Source organism: Fragaria vesca, linkage group LG5 (assembly GCF_000184155.1).
Source record: "Fragaria vesca subsp. vesca linkage group LG5, FraVesHawaii_1.0, whole genome shotgun sequence".
Classification (NCBI taxonomy): domain Eukaryota; kingdom Viridiplantae; phylum Streptophyta; class Magnoliopsida; order Rosales; family Rosaceae; genus Fragaria; species Fragaria vesca.
In genome coordinates this window covers 4,159,429-4,176,559 of record NC_020495.1, presented here as the reverse complement: position 1 = coordinate 4,176,559, position 17,131 = coordinate 4,159,429, and the positions used below count along the sequence as shown (strand labels likewise).

General features: G+C 39.0%; 3 protein-coding genes across 3 annotated transcripts; 2 read left to right on the top strand and 1 right to left on the bottom strand.

Annotated features, from left to right (window-relative positions):
• Window positions 1-235: 235 nt before the first annotated feature.
• LOC101308084 lies at window positions 236-6,575 on the bottom strand. Its single transcript, XM_004299000.1, has 14 exons — window positions 6,288-6,575; window positions 5,905-6,114; window positions 5,404-5,598; window positions 4,995-5,320; window positions 4,284-4,509; window positions 3,918-4,086; window positions 2,560-3,798; window positions 2,229-2,406; window positions 1,910-2,131; window positions 1,665-1,802; window positions 1,288-1,522; window positions 1,133-1,192; window positions 953-1,024; window positions 236-864 (listed from the first exon to the last, which is right to left on the bottom strand). The coding sequence occupies exons 1-14, from the start codon at window positions 6,573-6,575 to the stop codon at window positions 724-726; spliced, it is 3,699 nt and encodes a 1,232-aa protein (XP_004299048.1). The 3' UTR covers window positions 236-723.
• A 2,808-nt stretch (window positions 6,576-9,383) lies between these two features.
• LOC101307786 lies at window positions 9,384-14,375 on the top strand. The gene is made up of 12 exons (XM_004298999.1): window positions 9,384-9,718; window positions 9,791-9,938; window positions 10,140-10,294; window positions 10,748-10,930; window positions 11,202-11,277; window positions 11,366-11,443; window positions 11,685-11,770; window positions 12,202-12,275; window positions 12,867-12,912; window positions 13,063-13,172; window positions 13,290-13,464; window positions 13,980-14,375. Exons 1-12 carry the CDS (start codon window positions 9,455-9,457, stop codon window positions 14,154-14,156), a joined length of 1,572 nt encoding a protein of 523 aa, XP_004299047.1. The 5' UTR covers window positions 9,384-9,454; the 3' UTR covers window positions 14,157-14,375.
• Window positions 14,376-14,626: 251 nt separating this feature from the next.
• On the top strand, window positions 14,627-16,198 carry LOC101293399. The gene is made up of 2 exons (XM_004300925.1): window positions 14,627-15,190; window positions 15,274-16,198. The coding sequence occupies exons 1-2, from the start codon at window positions 14,627-14,629 to the stop codon at window positions 15,937-15,939; spliced, it is 1,230 nt and encodes a 409-aa protein (XP_004300973.1). The 3' UTR covers window positions 15,940-16,198.
• Window positions 16,199-17,131: the final 933 nt, after the last annotated feature.

Below are 17,131 nucleotides of genomic sequence, written 5' to 3'. Positions count from 1 at the left end.
TAGAATAAAGCTCAGATTTAGTTTGTCATACCTGACCTAAAAAGAATGTTGAAATTAATAGTAAATTGAAAGAAGACGGGGACAGTTCCTAGGAAATGAAACTCATCCCAAGGTATGACTTCAAGTATGACCTAGTCTGATTTTAACCTTCGCTCACTACTTCTGATCAAAATGCTCAAGTCATCCCAAAACTTAGAATAAAGCTTATATTTGCGTGCATTCAAAATTATCACCTAATTTTTATACTTTCTTATTCGATACAATGGTCTCTGCTTTTGAAGGTCACCAGTTTGACAATAGATTTAAAATTCCGGCTAAAAAAGAATCCATATATATTGTCGATATGTGATGTGTGCACGAAGCACGATTGGATCCCAAGTGTGTACAAATCCCAAATTAAGCGCGGGACGGCGGGAGCCTCTTTGATAGGGTCTGGCTCACTCGAGTACAAGTTCATGATCTCAAGTCCTCAACACCTGGCATTTATCAGAGGAAGTACAATCGTTTTTCAGACCCCGCCGGAAATGTAATAAAACTTTCGATTATTTATCAGGGGTATGAAAATTAGGAAAACTGAATATACTATGGTACATAGTGAGTGGCTGAGTCCGATTTGCAGAGGACTATGCCGGGTGGTGATGCCTAAAAGTAAACTGTATATACACCCACAGATGAAACCTGAGTGGGAGCTGGGAATGTGGGACGTCGATAGGATATGTCATCTTAGTTGCCTGATGTTAAGCAGTGGGAGGTCGAATCCATCCGGATTACTTTGGTGTTGTAGGATCCACAAGAGCCGCACTTATGGTACAGCCAGTGGAACCGTGCTGTACCCTTCTTATCACAGTCATTGCACAGGATATCCTAGAGAACAAAAATTGATCACTTTTCAGTTGATGAAGATAATAACACAACGAGTCTGGGATAGAAGCGGTCGGGAGAGTTTGTTTACCTGACAGCGATCCCTGTATTCTTCTGGGAGTTCCTCAGAAGCCAGTAGTGCATCAAGCATGCCAAAGTAAACCTACAAGTCGAAAGGAACAAAAGATTGATCAAACTTTTACAGACCATCATAGAGAGATTCTCATACCAGATGTACACAATGGATAAGCAAATTAAAAAATATCATTACCGCCATATCTCCCAAAGATTTGCTGCAGATTGGGCAAATGTAGTGACTACAAGTGTATGCCTGAGACAATGAATTAAGGAACATAATTACATATCAATCTTTCACCAAGTCTACCGTTCTCGACTTGTACATAATTTTAGAACAAAAGCACAAACCTGGAAGCAGGCTGAATGCATGTAATGACCACAAGGAAGGGCTCTCACAGTTGCACTTGACGTGAACAGAAAGTCACAGCAAATGGGACAGTTTATTTCTAAGCCCTTCTCCCTACATTTGTGGTCTAGCAACTTCATCCCCAGACAACAATTGCATGTCATGCAATGAAAAAAGTCGACACCAAGTCCCTTCCCAACACGGCATAAATTGCAAGAAGGACAATGATAAACCGTCCTGATAATAATAGAAACAAGATATGATTCGAAATCAAACTTTTGGACAAAACCCAGATTGTCCCACCAATGAAGTTGGCATTTATAGCTTGGGTAACAAAATGATGAAAACAAGGAGAATGGAAGTTCTGACGAAGTTGTACCTTTCATCATCAAAAAATTTGCAAATATTACAATAGTACTTTGCCATCAGGAATCCACCACAGGAAGACGTTGTACAGACTGGTCCCACAGGCTGAATCTTCAAGCAGCGCATACACATCATTTCAGATGTAGCTTTCCTGCATATTAAATAGAAGAAGCACCAGTCAATTTCCACTCGTAAATTCATAACAAGGACAAAATCTCCCATCAATGGAAAAGATTCAAGAGTACAGCGTGAAGCTACCTATCCATTGAATGGTCGCTCACTTCGTCATGACAAAACCTGCATGTAAATAGTTTTCCACAGCAACTGGCACGGACTTTGCAATTTCTTTTGTAATGCTTACAGCCAAACACTTCTTTCTCTGAATCATGAAATGATGGTGAACATCCAAGCAAATCTTCACCATCTGAACCTTCAAGTACACCTGCTTGAGGTGATTTCTGCTGAGAAGCTATCCAGCGACTACCATGACCCATTACATGATCAGAACATGTATATTGGAAAATTGATTTAAATCATGGAAGAAAAAGTACAAGTCATGGTTAATACATGAGCATACCTAGTCACTAGATTTTGAATAAGATATGCTTTTCTTCTTGGATCAAGAGTTGAATCTCGAGCAACCTTTCTAATTTCTGATTCAAGCTCATTTTGATTCATCCGAAATATATCTTTCCATCCAGGTTTAAATGTTTCATCACTCTGTTCCAAGCTAGCATATGCATCCACATCAGAAACTGCAGATGCAATATCTATTACACAATTAGAATGTTATGGATCTCAAGACCTACAACTCTGCCTTGGTCACAAGTACACAGCCTATATACATAGATAAGTAATCGTTTTAAGGAACAATAGTAATGCAGGAGTCACAATAGAATTATACTGACCTATAGAAGGACAGCTTTCTGGTTTCACTGTATGTGAAGATTCAGCGCGACTTCCATCCCACCATTCGTCAAGCCACTCACTAAACATAGTATTTTTGGTTGCCTGCTTCCATGTGTCCATCAATTTATTCTGTTCTTCCAGAGTAAGAGCAGCAGTTACCCATGGCAGCATTGATTGAAGAACCTCCGCCCCTGTAGTACCAATTATTCGACCAACAATTTTATCTTGTTCTTCCACAGAAAAGTGTTTATCAAACAATGGCCACAACTCGAGTTCTTCACGGAAAACATGTTGATCCAATGTCACTCTAATGGATTTGCACATTCCCTGAAGCTTTGTGGCTAGCTCATTGTACTTTCTCAAAGTATCAGTATGCTCAAAAGAATCACGATTACTTTGTCCTGAATCACCAGACATATGTCTAATGCTCATGAATTCGCTAAGTTGTGCAAGCTCAGAGAGAACAGAAAAAATATCCTCAAACAGTTTCTCTTCCTGCTTGTGATCCAGTGTGTAAGAATGGCTAACATTATGAAGAGTCTCTTTCGATTCCAATGCTGGGAATACAATATCATCCTCCGCGTTACTATGAGCTCTATATAGACCCCATAACAGACGAAACCTACCAGAAAAATGCCTGATAAAAGTCTCGTTACAATCATTAAGCTTTCCAGATTCGATATCTAAATACTCCAAATCTTTACGTATAGCTTTATGAAATTTGAATATGTTATCAATAGGTCGAGTTCCAGTACTAGTATCTGCAGAGCTGAAATCTGTTTCCCAATTGAAAAGACTGGAGTTGAGTGAAGGAGCTGAAGGATTAAAAGATATGGAACGCAGAGTTTTTACTGCAGCCAGAGAACCCACTCTCAAGTTACTGTCATTTACCCCCAACCCCGGTACACAGCATGTCTTACTGCAGGATATTTGAAGGGTATTTCCATTGTCTATAGGCTGCCCTGCTATAGTTTCCACAGATGACACCAAACTTACACACTTGGATGGCCTTTGATTATCATCTTCTCCATCTGTTGATAAGCATAAAGGCCTTTGCTTAGTGGAAAACATAGAGGTGCACAAACATAATGGTTTCTTGCTAATCACTCTTTCACTTCCAGTCAGTGTTGTTGCAGGGCAACAACCAATTGCACTTGAAGACAAACAAATGTTTGCGGAACGACCTTTGCATGCCCACCCAGAAAAAAGAGTGACCAGTGCTGAATCTGTTGCTGGAGCTGCAATTAGATGACTCTGCAAGTCAGACTAAATATAAAAGAGCATCGAAAGGGGTATGCAGACCATACAGTTTGTTGAAATAGCAAGGGCAATATTAAACAGTTAACAGACAGTCAACCTGCTATATAAATGTTCTGAAGAAAGGAACTTGCTTCCTCATCAGTAAGTGAGCCTACGAACCATGGTAAGACACATTCAATCAACTTCAACGGCATCATACATAAGCTTTGATACAGAAGTTCTCGTTGTCTTCTGGGGCTAAAATGCTTACGGGCAAGTGGAAGCACCTACAAATCACAAATGCAAGACATAAGATGGCTTCTCAGCAGAATAAATGTTGATCAGAATCACAATATTGCTGGAGCAAGGAATATAATCCTATCATATTCCCAACAGTCCCAAATAATATGTGTTTCAGCACATCCTCTCATGATGTCAAGAAACCCTATCATAGGCAAGCTCAGCACATCGAATTAGAACTCACCTGAAGTTCCTCATTCTGGAAGTGTTTCAGTATGCTATCTATTATCTGATCAGCGTGAGAGCACAACTTCATATAAAATTCAGATGTAGATGATTCAGCTCCTGCCCTCTGGATGCTTTCCATGAGGCGCCTAAGCTTGTCAAATTGAATTTCTTCATCTCTATGCTCCTGAGCGAAATTCAGTTCAGCATCTAGAGCAGGGAATATAACCTTGTCCTCAGCAATGCTACAGTCAGAGGCAAAAGAAATTCACATCATAAGATGTACCGTATTATAAGATGCTCAGTATGAAAGGCATTATATCACTACACATCCTTATACAGTATTTAAGTTAGTGATCCTTCATAGATATATGCCCAAACATATACTCCAATTGCATAGAACTTAGGAAGGCAAAAAGACAACGCAAGGCAGAGAATTAATCAGTTTAAAAATTAAAGATACTACAACATACACAAGAAAGCTGGCATTCATTAAACTTAAACATTTATTTAATGAAAAAGAAAATTGATTTAAGCATGTAGATGGAGTGGCAAAACACAGTTCATGAATACGCAGTTCACAGACTGAAAGGAAAAGATGAAAATACTAATCACCCTTATTCGCAAGGATGAAAATACTATCACTTGAATCAGAGAGCCCTAATTAGAAGTATGACAATATCAACCAAGAGGAAAAGATTTAGGGAAAGACAAAAAGTAAACAACATACCTATGAAAAATACAAACTTCTGCAATAAATTGCAACCTCTTGTTGAATGCAGAAAAATCAGAAAAATCACCAGAAAGTTGTATCTTCTTGGCTGCCTCTGCTATGTCGTTCAACTCTCTTTTTATAGCATTATGCCAAAGCAACATTTCATCTATAGGATTTAACATACTACTGGAATGTTCAGATTTTAGCTCCACACGTTTCCTTTTACAAGTCTTGGACGACTGACATGAGCACTGGACCTTCTTTCCAGAATCTTGAAATTGACCCTTCGATTTATCTCTGCAAGCAGAAGCTTTTACCCCTTCCATCCAGGAAAATACAACCTTCGCGTCATAAAACTTGATGTCAACGTAATATTTCTAAATAAACCATCTTAAAATGATAACCCATGAAAAGCAACCCTCACCTGCTGCAGAAGCTTCTCTTCTGGTACCACCTTGCTCAAGTACTTGTGCATATCCTGACGTTCATCGCATGATATGGAGGACGAGAGCCATGGAAGAAATTCTGCCATCATGTTAACAGGAATACTACACAGAAACTGCCAGACCAACAATGCCTGCTCTTCACATGAATACTTCTCAATAAGCAATGGGAAGACCTGCAAAATTTAAAGAACAAACTTACGCACATGTGTTGACAAGTGGTGATGCTTAAAGAGCAATTGGGGGAATAAAATTTCAATTCATGGAAAACTTTAATACACTCTAAGCATATCATTAGCTGTCCCACTAACAGCAGTGTTAATTTTTGTCATGAGTAGAGAAACTTCATTGTGTTTAGAATCTGTCAACTGTGCTTTAGAACCTATCACAGTTAAATATCAACTGCCTCTAACTCAGCACTCACAGAGACAAAAATAGTAACCAGTGAGTCGTAATCAATGCATGAGCGAATCTAACAATACCTGCTCCTCTTCCTTGGACATATGCTGGCTGATTGAAGTCTGAAGAGCTCCAGTACACGACGCCAACTCTCTCCGGTAGCTTTCCTCATTCTGCATACTCGAGTTTAGCAGCTCAAACAACTGATCAAAAAGAACACTCTCTCCTTCGTGCTCGAGAGAGTAAGTTCGAGCCACATTCTTCACACGTATATCCAGAGCTGGAAAGATTACCTAAAACATAATTTTGCATAATTCATAAGCTAGTAACACTCACGAACCCATAAACTTCAATATATTACTTCAAAATTGAACAAAAATCGCACCGAGATCAATTACAGCTAGAAGTGGAAGAATGAAATCAAAGCTAGAATACTACCAGTACAATGTTGATAGCGGAAACGCACCTCGTCCTCCGCATTGCAGTGGTGCTTATATATGGCACGAAGGAAGTGATACCGCTCCAGCAGCGGCTCGATTCCGGCGGCGCCGGAAGCCCTGGTGGCGAAGGCCATGGCGGCTCGGTGGAGGCCATCGAGCTCGGAGCGAATAGCCTTATGAAACAGCAGGAATATCAGAATCGGCGACTTATGCGGCGGTGAGTTCTTCATCTTCGACGGAGACGGATCGAGCGGAGCCACCGGACCTGCCATCACCGCCACGCCACCTCTATCGGCTGGAAATGGTGCCGCCATAATTTATATAAGATCTTTATGTAAACAAGAAGAGGAGGAATGTGATTCAGATTTCCAAAAACCCTAGCGGATTAGGATTTGGTCACCTAAATGTGGATACATAATGATAATCGGAAGCGAGAGGTCTTTTCTTGTTTGTGTGTGTGGGATGTGTGTGTGCTTCTACGAGGAGGGAAAAAGGCTGGTGCTTTTTTTTTGGTTTGCTAAAGCCTAAAGATAAGGGGAGGGACATTTGGAAGTAGTCCACGTGTCGGGAGATGGCCAGGGTGGACTAGACACGGCGGGGGTAATGGTTTGGCTTTACGACGGAGACAGTAGTACACGTGCTTTCCACGCGTGAGTAGCCTCCAGTCCTCCACCACCGCCTTCTTGTCGTTTTCCGACCACGTAAGCTTCCACTCAGCCGTAACGGAGAAGAATCCGGATTGCTCAATGTGATAAGTTAAGTGAAAGTGACGACTAACGGAGATCTTGAATTTATCTCGATGAGCAGTGAATTAGCTCGCTGTTTTTGTTCGGTAGTCCGTACGGATTGGTTTCTAGGTTTAAACGATCTTTGAATAAGTACTGTGATTTAGATGAAAATAATCTTATATTTCTTTATTAACTAGTAAAATAAAAATTATGAACACAAATCTTACATTTCAATTTAACATGTCTGGTTTGTAAACGGACAATAAATTTAAATCATGATTATTCGAGTCATGTTTGATTGATTGTATGAAAATATGTACTCACTCGATTAATATTAGTCGTAGTTTTTCATAGTATGATAGCTTTTTTTGTGTGTTATGTATTACTGAACTGCCAAACACAAGTTTCATTTGTGTAATCACTTGTTGATGAAACATAAATCACCCCAAGTAGACATGCATAGACCTTGGCCATAGTGCAAGTTGCATTTGTCCTCAAAAAGTAATCCTAAACAATAGTAGGCATCTTCTTAAAATAACTAACATCATTAGTTAACTAACGACATAAGCTACTATATCAATATGACTCATATTATTCCCTTCACGGTATATATGGCGAAATAGAAGAGTTTTAGAGGGAAAAAGAAAGGTGAAAACTAGTGTCTATGTATGGATAATTGTGTGATTTTGATGGGAGGGTGTGGCAGTCTTTGGGCAGCATGCGACATGCTCGTGTAGTCACAAGTCGTATTATCTCCCATGGCTTGGGTGATTCCCCCAACAATTAGGCTACCACCTGTACATGTATGGTCCATTCTATTATATGAACAATTGTTATCATTCGACATTGCTTTCGTTTGAGGTTAAAAATTTTGCGTTAAACGTATGAAATTCACAAGTCATATATAGCACAAGTTAATTTGGCTTATTGAGGAACGAAAAGACAGATGTGGAAGCACCAAACCCTAATCATATCATGTACGACTCTAATCAGAGCACAAAGTTGAATAATCATGTTGTTAATTATGTTTTGGGGAATTTAGTGGGTGATTAAACAATGTTAGTGGAGCGTGGAAGGCTTATGGTTGCCACACATTGTGGATTATTATACTTGCGCACGAAGATAGTGTATTGGAGTATCCACCATAGCAACAATATGAGATTAGCATCACTCTTTTAGTACATATCTTCTTGTTTCTTTCTTTCTTAAATTAGGTCAAGCACTTCCTCTTTGATTTTCATAACATATTTAGACAAAGCATATGGTCTTAGTTCACGTCTCGGTGCTTTGAATCCTGAAGAACAAAGTAGCTAATTATCATATTATTGATAAGCGGGTGAGCTTATTTATATGCAGCTTGCAAAATAATATATATTCTGATGCTTTCGGTTGCAGGTTATGGTATATCGAAAAAGAGGTCATGGTTTAATCCCATTGATTAATCTTCTACTGATCATGGTAGGGCGATACGCATATGTTTATTGTGTGCCTCATATACCCTAAATGCGTAAACCGCTTAAATTTGTGGCTAAATGAAGTGTCGTCAAATTTATGTTATGCTTGATCAGTGTTTAGCATCATAGTAAGAAAATTGGGGTAAGATTAGAGTGTGTTAATGCAATTAAAGTTGTAAAAAAATTTAGCTACAACATTAGTTCTTATTTGTCCTTAAAATGGTAATTGAGTTCTCAAAGTTGTAATATGAGTCCTCAAAGTTGTAACAATTTTTTTTAATCACTTTGAGGACTCAATTATCACTTTAAGCACACATTTTACTACTTTAAGGACACATGATTACTGATGTTGTAAATAATTTTTTTTACAACTTTAAGGACTCATATTACAACTTCGAGGACTAATATTACTAGTTTGATGACTCAATTTACAAAGTTGATGCATCACATCATTTACATGCAGTAACACATTGTAGAATTTTTCATAAAATTGTCGTCACTATGTTATTTGAACTAGCATTGTCCTTTTTAATATGCATCAAATATAAATGTGAATTGGTGCGTATAATGTGACACGAACAACTATTATTTTTTAGAATGTTTATCCAATACTTATTGTATTGTAATATATATTCTAATTATGATATGAAGCTTCACAAATTAATGATGTATGTTTTTATAGACCGAGGCGCCAAGCTTTTAGTGTGGCTACCCAAAAAGAAGCTCTACAAGCCCATCCCCAAGTTGTGGGCTTTGCTTAAATTAAGCCCAACCGAGCTCCAACTGTTTTTCTTGGGTTTCCCGGCAAGTCGGTTACGTCCAATAACGATCACATCAACCATCGCTAAACTATTCCAGCATCTCATCTCCCACGCTATTCGAGCATCTCCAAGTCTCCAACCCATTAAAATCCCGCGCGGTTGCACCGTTGTTTGGTACACCTACACCTTCAAATCGAAACACGTACCACACTTCACTCTCTTCCTTTGCTACGCGTCTGGCTTGTTCCCTATGGCAATGCATCACAAGCTCGCCGTGATCCTCGATCACCCTCAAAACGACGCCGCATTCCTCCTCGTGAAGCAGACGCGCCCTCCCAAATTCGACGACGAGGAGTACGATTCCTTCGTCGATTCCGACCTCTGGGACTTGCCCTCCGCGCAATTAAACCTTCTAGAACCACAATCCCGGCCCTCAATCGCAGTTCACGGCGCCGAGTCGTGGTCAAACAAGATAGAGTTGACCAAATTTGACCTGGATTCCGCTCTCAATCAGGTACTTAGGAATTTTTCAGCTCAATTATAATTTTGTTTAATTTCTAATTGTTTAATTTTCTGGTGTAATTAGATTTTGGAGCAAGTAGGGTTTAAGGCCGATGATGCTGGAGAGTGGAGGTTGTGGAAGTATGTGGAGGAAGCTCAGTTTGGGCCTGGACCGCCTATCGATTCGGTGTTTGTTAGGGGAAAATTGGTGGCTGCTCATCGAAATTTACAAGGTTTGCTTATATCACTGCACCTCAGCATTGAAATGTTTCTGATTTTATCATCTGGCTTTCGCTTGGATTCGATAATATATTTTACACTCGTATAAGTGTTTTTTATCAGTCATGTACTTGATATGAATTGTAACTGGTGATAAGTATGCTGTTTTGGTAAGTTATGTGGGATTTAGATTTATGTTAAATGTGCACATGCAGAGACGTGTAAGTGGATGTCTGTCGAGAGCTGTCTAAGCTGGCTTCAGGAAGTGAAACCGAGGAGTGAGCGTGTGGGGCATTTGATAGTTGCTGGCCTTGAAAATGAGTTTGCGCAAACAAGAGAATTGAAGATTCCGTTGAGCTTACCTTACCAGGTTTGCCTACTGCATTTCTAGATCGATCGAGCATGCTTTAATAAGATTGAAGGTTGGATGTGCTTAGTAGCATTCATAAGGAGCTTTAATCCAAGAAGTGATTAAACTTAGAAGTGCGCTTCGAATGGCCTATATCTTACCTTTCCCTCTTTCAATTTGAAATCAACACCCACACATTGAACCTAGGGGAACCACAGTAAGATTTTGGTGAACTGTCCTGGCTTATCTCATTCTCCTTGGTTACACATATAACTTAGCTACTATATGAGCTTTAACCTTCAGTATCTGATTTAACAGCTCTGGTGAGAATATACGTCTGCGGATTCGATAACCATGGTGTTCAAGTACTGGTTATCTTGTTTTTATCAACTGCATAATCTTGATCAACCATCACAGATTCATATCTTTGTCTGTGGTTTAGAATTACAGAGTAATTATTTATTTTCAATTCAGGAGTACCCTCCTGGTGTTGTGCTTGTGCCTATGGGAAGCAGGACAGGAAAACCTTTTCGCACAACAAACTTGGTTGTTTTCGCACCTAAAAATGTTCTGAATGATTGTCGAGAGGATGGTTTTATTGCGTGTGGAGATGCTTTGATAGTGGATCCTGGGTGTCAATCCAAATTCCATGAAGAGGTATGACATGTTAGTTTGCTCTGCTGCACCTGGAAAGTGGTTTAGTTTTAGCCATCTTTTGCCAGGTCTGTTTAATAGAAAAACCTCTTGTCAAAGAACGATAAATGAATGAATCTGGTTTACCCTGCTTCCATTTTCTTAAGTGTTTACAAATTTTTGCTAATACTGGAACCAGCTTTATTTTTCATCTGTTACAATTTCAATAAATTCTGCACTGTATGCTGGACCACTTTAGATCTTAATATATATCGTTTTTCTTTCTGTGTATCAGCTCAGACAAATTGTAGCTGCTTTGCCAAGAAAATTAATTGTCTTTGTTACTCATCACCATCATGATCATGTGGACGGTAGGGTGTGTACATCTAGCAAAACTTAAGACAAGCCATTGTTTTATTTAGATTGATGTGCAGATTTTTGTTCCTTTTCTGTTCCCAGGTCTCTCAGTTATTCAACGTTGCAATCCAGAGGCTACATTATTAGCACATGAAAACACTATGCGACGCATTAGAAAAGGTTGTGATTGTAACATTTTGTTTTTACAGTGACTCGGTATATATTAATCTCAATTTTGTAATTCCTCTCTCCCTCGGTATACCAGTCTTTCTATACCCTCAGTTGTTAGGTTCTAAAATAAAAGATTGACTATGATAATTGTTCAGGTAGATAGATGGATTGTTTATGGAAATAAGGATATCAGTTTCTAATTATTATCTCTGCTCTTTCTTCCTAAGCTCATGGTCGTATATGTTGACAGATGACTGGTCTCTCGGCTTTACTGCAATTTCTGGCACTGAAGAAATTTGCATTGGTGGTCAGCGGTTGACTGCAATTTTCTCTCCGGTATTTGTCTGTCTTTGTTTATTCATGATCATTTCATATTTAAGACGGGATTTGCAATAAAGTGGGCAGCCATATCAAATTTCTTTCTTCTCCTCATTGTCTTTGAGTTGAACCGGTAAAAGCTGTCTTGTGTTCAGATATTCTATGGCTTGATAACCTTTCATTTCTTCTCTAAACCAAGATATTGGTTGTTTGTTACTCTGATATGCTTGCTTGGTTGCTACAATGATAGCAGCCTGTGCCTTGTGGTTTCTTTAGAAAGGAAACCTGCTTAAGGTTTCAGCATCATATATATAGCTAATATATTAGTATAGTAGTTTAGTAATGTAATATTCTTCTTGATATACATTAGTGCACTAGTGTGTAAAAGTTCTGACATGAAATTTGGCCTCTATGGAAAGCTTTTAAAATAAACAATTTTTCTAATTCAGGGACATACAGATGGCCATATGGGGCTGCTTCATGCCAGTACTCACTCCTTGATTGTTGGTGATCATTGTGTGGGGTAAGATAGGAGAGAATTCTGCTTTTCTATGAGCAACTGTGATTTGATATGCAGCGTTGGAGTAAGGACTATATTCTATTATGTTATGACTTACGTAGCATGAAATAATGCATCAGGAGATATTGTTGAAACAAAGTAATGTATAGGCATAAGATTATTATGAATTCAGATGAAATAGATGCAAGCAAGAATGAAGTGAAAAAAGAGAAGGAAAAAAGAGAAGTATATTAACGAGACGGTTTGTTTAGAATTCAGTTATTACTATAAACTTCACTGAAATTTTTAGTTGATGAATGAGGCCCCTTGCTTTGGGACAAAAGCTAATGTGGAGTTTCTCTGAGCCTTGTTTACACTTCTAGTAATTTAACTAGGGTTAAAATTTTGTTTTTCAAAAAAACCTGTGTGTGGCGAACTATGAAATGAGTAGACATGTAAGCTAAAAGATTAAAGTGCTGCCTCCAGCCCTCCAGCTCCCCTTTTCCTCTAAATACGAAGTAAATTAAGGGATTCACTTTTCAAATTATGTTTTATCATAGGTGTGATATTCTAATATGTTGGAACTCTGCTGAGTAAAACTTTGGTTTGTTTCAGTCAAGGTAGTGCTATACTGGATGTTACTTCCGGTGGAAATATGACTGTAAGTTCATTCTTGTGTCATAAATTAAGTTTATTTCCTATAGAAGTTTAGTAGCCTAATTAACGAGTGCCATTATGGACTAGACCAGAGAACAAATTTCGACTTTCGAGTTACCATATGCATGAAGATCTGTTTTCTCCTCATTTACAGGATTACTTTCAATCTACATTCAAATTTATGGAGATTTCCCCTCATGCTTTGATCCCCATGCATGGGAGAGTTAACCTATGGCCTAACCACATGCTTTGTGGATATCTCAGGTATGAAACATAAGGATATACTCTCGAAGATCACACTTTGGCCTAACTACTTTTGAAACCAACTCACCGTAGCTCTGTATCAAATGTAATCAAACATATGAGGGTGCTTTTTTTCAGGAATCGCAGAGGCAGAGAAAGTTCCATCTTGAAAGCGATAGAAAATGGAGCAGAAACATTATTTGACATAGTTGCAAATGTATATTGTGATGTTGATCGTAGCTATTGGGTTCCTGCTGCGTCAAATGTGAGGCTTCATGTGGATCATCTAGCCCAGCAAGATAAGTTGCCAAAGGTAAAGGTTTAATGACAGTAATCTCTTTCCTTGGCCCTATTTGGTAGCAAAGTCACATGCATGTAGATTTTGTGTTGGTAGTTCCTATACACATTTTGCAGCAAGCATATTACACATCAAAGGCAGATTCAAACAATTCAGTTTAAGCTGTGCAGGGATTCTCTTTAGAAACTTTCTATCGCAGCTCAGTTACATTTTCTGAGAAGGTGGGTAAATTATGAGCCCGAATGAGGAAGCTGCTCTCTTTGGTCCAATTACAAAATACCTTTAGGTTGGACCATTTTCCTTGCATTTCTCCACTCGAATTCATTGATTATGTACAACACTACAACTGCAAGTGCATTGTTGCATCTACCACTTGCAACTTCATTGAAGATTTAGAACCTAGACAACCAACTTTGTCTGCCACACTGATGTTAGTTCCTTGCATTAATTAGCATCAGAGAACAAAACACTAGAGTATTGGTTATTAGTCGTATTGGGGATTATTAAGTTTGCTGCATTACTCCATGTAGGCATTTTCGATCCAGAAGTTTCAGAAAACATGTAGACTGCATTTCTTCTCTCGATGGATGTGGGCTTACCTCAGTAACGGTGTCCTCGTAAATTGTTTGAAGCCAAGAATATCTCATCTTCTTGTTGGCGTTGTAGCTAGCTCAGCTGTGTTATACATGTTTAAAAGACGGGATTAGTTCCATGTAAGATCCTTTTGTGATTTTTTTAAAGTAATTGCTAGAAACCGACCACAATAGTGTGTTTATAACTGATGCTTAGGATACGATCATAATCGATACTACAGTTAAATAATCAACTGTTAAAGTTCCGCTGATGAAAAAGTTCAGAATGTGTACTTTATTTTGTTTTCTTATTGTTAGATATAATGTAACTTCGATATGTAGCACATGATATTTATGATCTCTGCCCCATGTTCTCTAGGATGAACTTCATGGTCCATCATATATCCCATATTCTATCTTTCTATCAAAACGTTTCAGGGTTGTGATGGCACTTCTCATGTGCCCTGGCTTCAATCAAAACGTTTTAGGCCTACCCATTGCTCAACCAGTAACTTTTTCTCTGATCAGATGAACTATAAGTTTGTGAGGCTTCTCGATCGAAGTCTCACACACACAACCCAGAAGCAGGACGTAAACCGACACTTATGAAGCAGGGTAAGCTTACTGTGATTGTAAAGGAGCTTTCCACAGGTTATGTTCATCCTAAAACCACCATCATACTCTCTTTGTGCGTGGCATTGTTTCTTTTCGTTCTTGGTATGTTCATTATCGTTCACACTACAAAGTTCTTAAGCTCAGAGTACTACTCCATCCCTCAGCTGAAGACATACTCCCCACTAAGTCCTAACTGCACTTGCCATGCACAAAGTCACTGCATCTTTTCTGTGTCTCCACAGTTACTCCCTATCAGTACTCTTCCAAATCTGAGTGATTACATAGCCCCCAAAGAGCTATGGCATTCCATGAGTGATCAGGAGCTGCTATGGCGAGCCTCTATGGCGCCGCAGGTCACCGAATACCCTTACAATCGAACACCAAAGGTTGCATTCATGTTCCTAACAAAGGGGAAACTTCCATTGGCGCCTCTTTGGGAAAGGTTTTTCAGGGGACATGAAGGCTTCTACTCAGTTTATCTTCATGCAGCACCAGACTTTAAGAACGAGCCACCCGAATCCTCAGTGTTCTACAAACGAATGATACCAAGCAAGGTCAGTTAGTAATACAAATCTTCTAAGGATTGGTTTCAAGTTTGCAGCTTTAGATTTCTCATATTGGAATGTATCATTTGCAGGCAGTTGAATGGGGAAAGGTCACAATGGTTGAAGCAGAGAGGCGACTATTAGCAAATGCCTTGCTTGACTTCTCAAATGAAAGATTTGTACTGCTCTCTGAATCATGCATACCTCTTTTCAACTTCACCACAGTCTATGACTACCTCACCAACTCCAAATACAGTTTCATCAGCTCATTCGACGACCCGAGAGGCACCGGCCGGGGGCGCTACAACAGACGAATGTGGCCAACCGTAACATTGTCCGATTGGCGCAAGGGCTCACAATGGTTTGAGGTTCACAGAAACCTTGCCCTAAAGATAGTATCAGATGTAACCTACTTCCCTATATTCAGGGACCTCTGCCAACCTCCTTGCTACAACGATGAGCACTATTTGGCAACTCTGGTGACTAAAGTTGGCCCCGGCGTGAACTCAAATAGAAGCATTACCTGGGCTGATTGGTCCATAGGAGGCCCGCACCCTGCAACATATGAGAGGCGAGATGTGAATGAAATGTTTCTAAATCAGTTGAGACATGGGTTTAATTGTACCTACAATGGTGGCATTAGTAACATTTGCCACCTCTTTGCTAGGAAATTCCATCCTAGTGCACTTGAGCCTCTGCTAAAAATTGCTCCGGCTCTCTTCAAATTTAACACCGATAATACTACCACCAGTAAATAACATCAACATGATTTGCATCACCGTTTTTGTTACATCCAAGGGTTCCAACTTCTTACTTGTCATAATGTCAAGTTGTTAACTCATTCCCTTCAGTGTTTTGGGAACAAAAATTCGAACTCCCTTTACTTAGGCCCCAGTTTGTGATTGGCAGCAGCTGCTTTTGAGACTGCTTCTGCTTTCGGGTATAGAGCTAACGATTTTCGGAAATGATTTCTTTCACAGCACAGCAATCTCAAATTGCGCCTTAGTCTGATCCTAACAATTCACCTCTCTTCCCTCTTATTACTTGATCAACACAATGGGAGGCTTTGGGAGCAAAGAAAAGTCGGTGATCTTTGCCTTTGCATAATGGCATTGAGTATTTGAATTGCACCACTTGCGTATAAAACCATCAAGAGGGATCGTTTATTTAAAGTTAGTAGCTGTATTATGCAGGGAAGGCAGACATGCTGGACAAGGAGCCACCAGAATGGACAAGAGACAAAGACTAAACACTTGGCACTACTTTTTGGTTTCGTTTTGAGTTGTATGAAATAGACCAGAACTTCACTTTCAGAAGACGAGGCCACCGGTCCGTGTTGCTCCACCAGACCACCACCACCAGTCGACCACCTAGCTGGGGGCTCCAAATTTAAATCTCTAACCTCACGTTTGTTCTTGATGTTACTTGCTTTATGCATGTTTACAAGTTTGCCGGTCTTCGTTTTTGGTTTCTCTATAATACATATGTACTCAATCGAACACCAACTAGTAAAAAAATTTTTACAATAAAAATCTGAAAATGTTTCCTTGTGCTCTTTTTTTTTAGGATGGTACTCACTCAAAATATTTACGATTTATAATTAACCAATTATTCTCTTCGATAAACGTAACTTTCCCATAAAATCAATATTTTTCCACATAAAATCTTGATGTATAAACATAAAATTATGTGAACAAATCTTGACGTATGAGTTATATGTGAACAAATTTTGACGTATGAGCTTAAAATTATTAAGCATTTAATTTCACAGTAACAGATTTTGACGTATGAACTTAAAATTATTGAGGGGTTCAATTTCAACGGCACCAAAACAAAGATTAGGAATGGGTTGTCATCCTTAGGGGGGTGTATTGTATTTAGATTCATACAGACTTATTTTAATCAACTGACTTTTTGAAAAATCTACAGACTCTTTGAAAAGTTCATAGA

Coding starts and splice junctions, on each gene's coding strand:
- LOC101293399 (XM_004300925.1), top strand. CDS start 14,627: ATGAAGCAGGGTAAGCTTACTGTGATTGTAAAGGAGCTTTCCACAGGT. Junction 15,191..15,273: donor AACGAATGATACCAAGCAAG/GTCAGTTAGTAA, acceptor TATCATTTGCAG/GCAGTTGAATGGGGAAAGGT.
- LOC101307786 (XM_004298999.1), top strand. CDS start 9,455: ATGGCAATGCATCACAAGCTCGCCGTGATCCTCGATCACCCTCAAAAC. Junction 11,444..11,684: donor TATGCGACGCATTAGAAAAG/GTTGTGATTGTA, acceptor ATATGTTGACAG/ATGACTGGTCTCTCGGCTTT. Junction 12,913..13,062: donor CTTCCGGTGGAAATATGACT/GTAAGTTCATTC, acceptor CCTCATTTACAG/GATTACTTTCAATCTACATT.
- LOC101308084 (XM_004299000.1), bottom strand. CDS start 6,575: ATGGCGGCACCATTTCCAGCCGATAGAGGTGGCGTGGCGGTGATGGCA. Junction 4,087..4,283: donor TCCAGAATGAGGAACTTCAG/GTGAGTTCTAAT, acceptor TGTGATTTGTAG/GTGCTTCCACTTGCCCGTAA. Junction 1,803..1,909: donor AGCGACCATTCAATGGATAG/GTAGCTTCACGC, acceptor TTTAATATGCAG/GAAAGCTACATCTGAAATGA.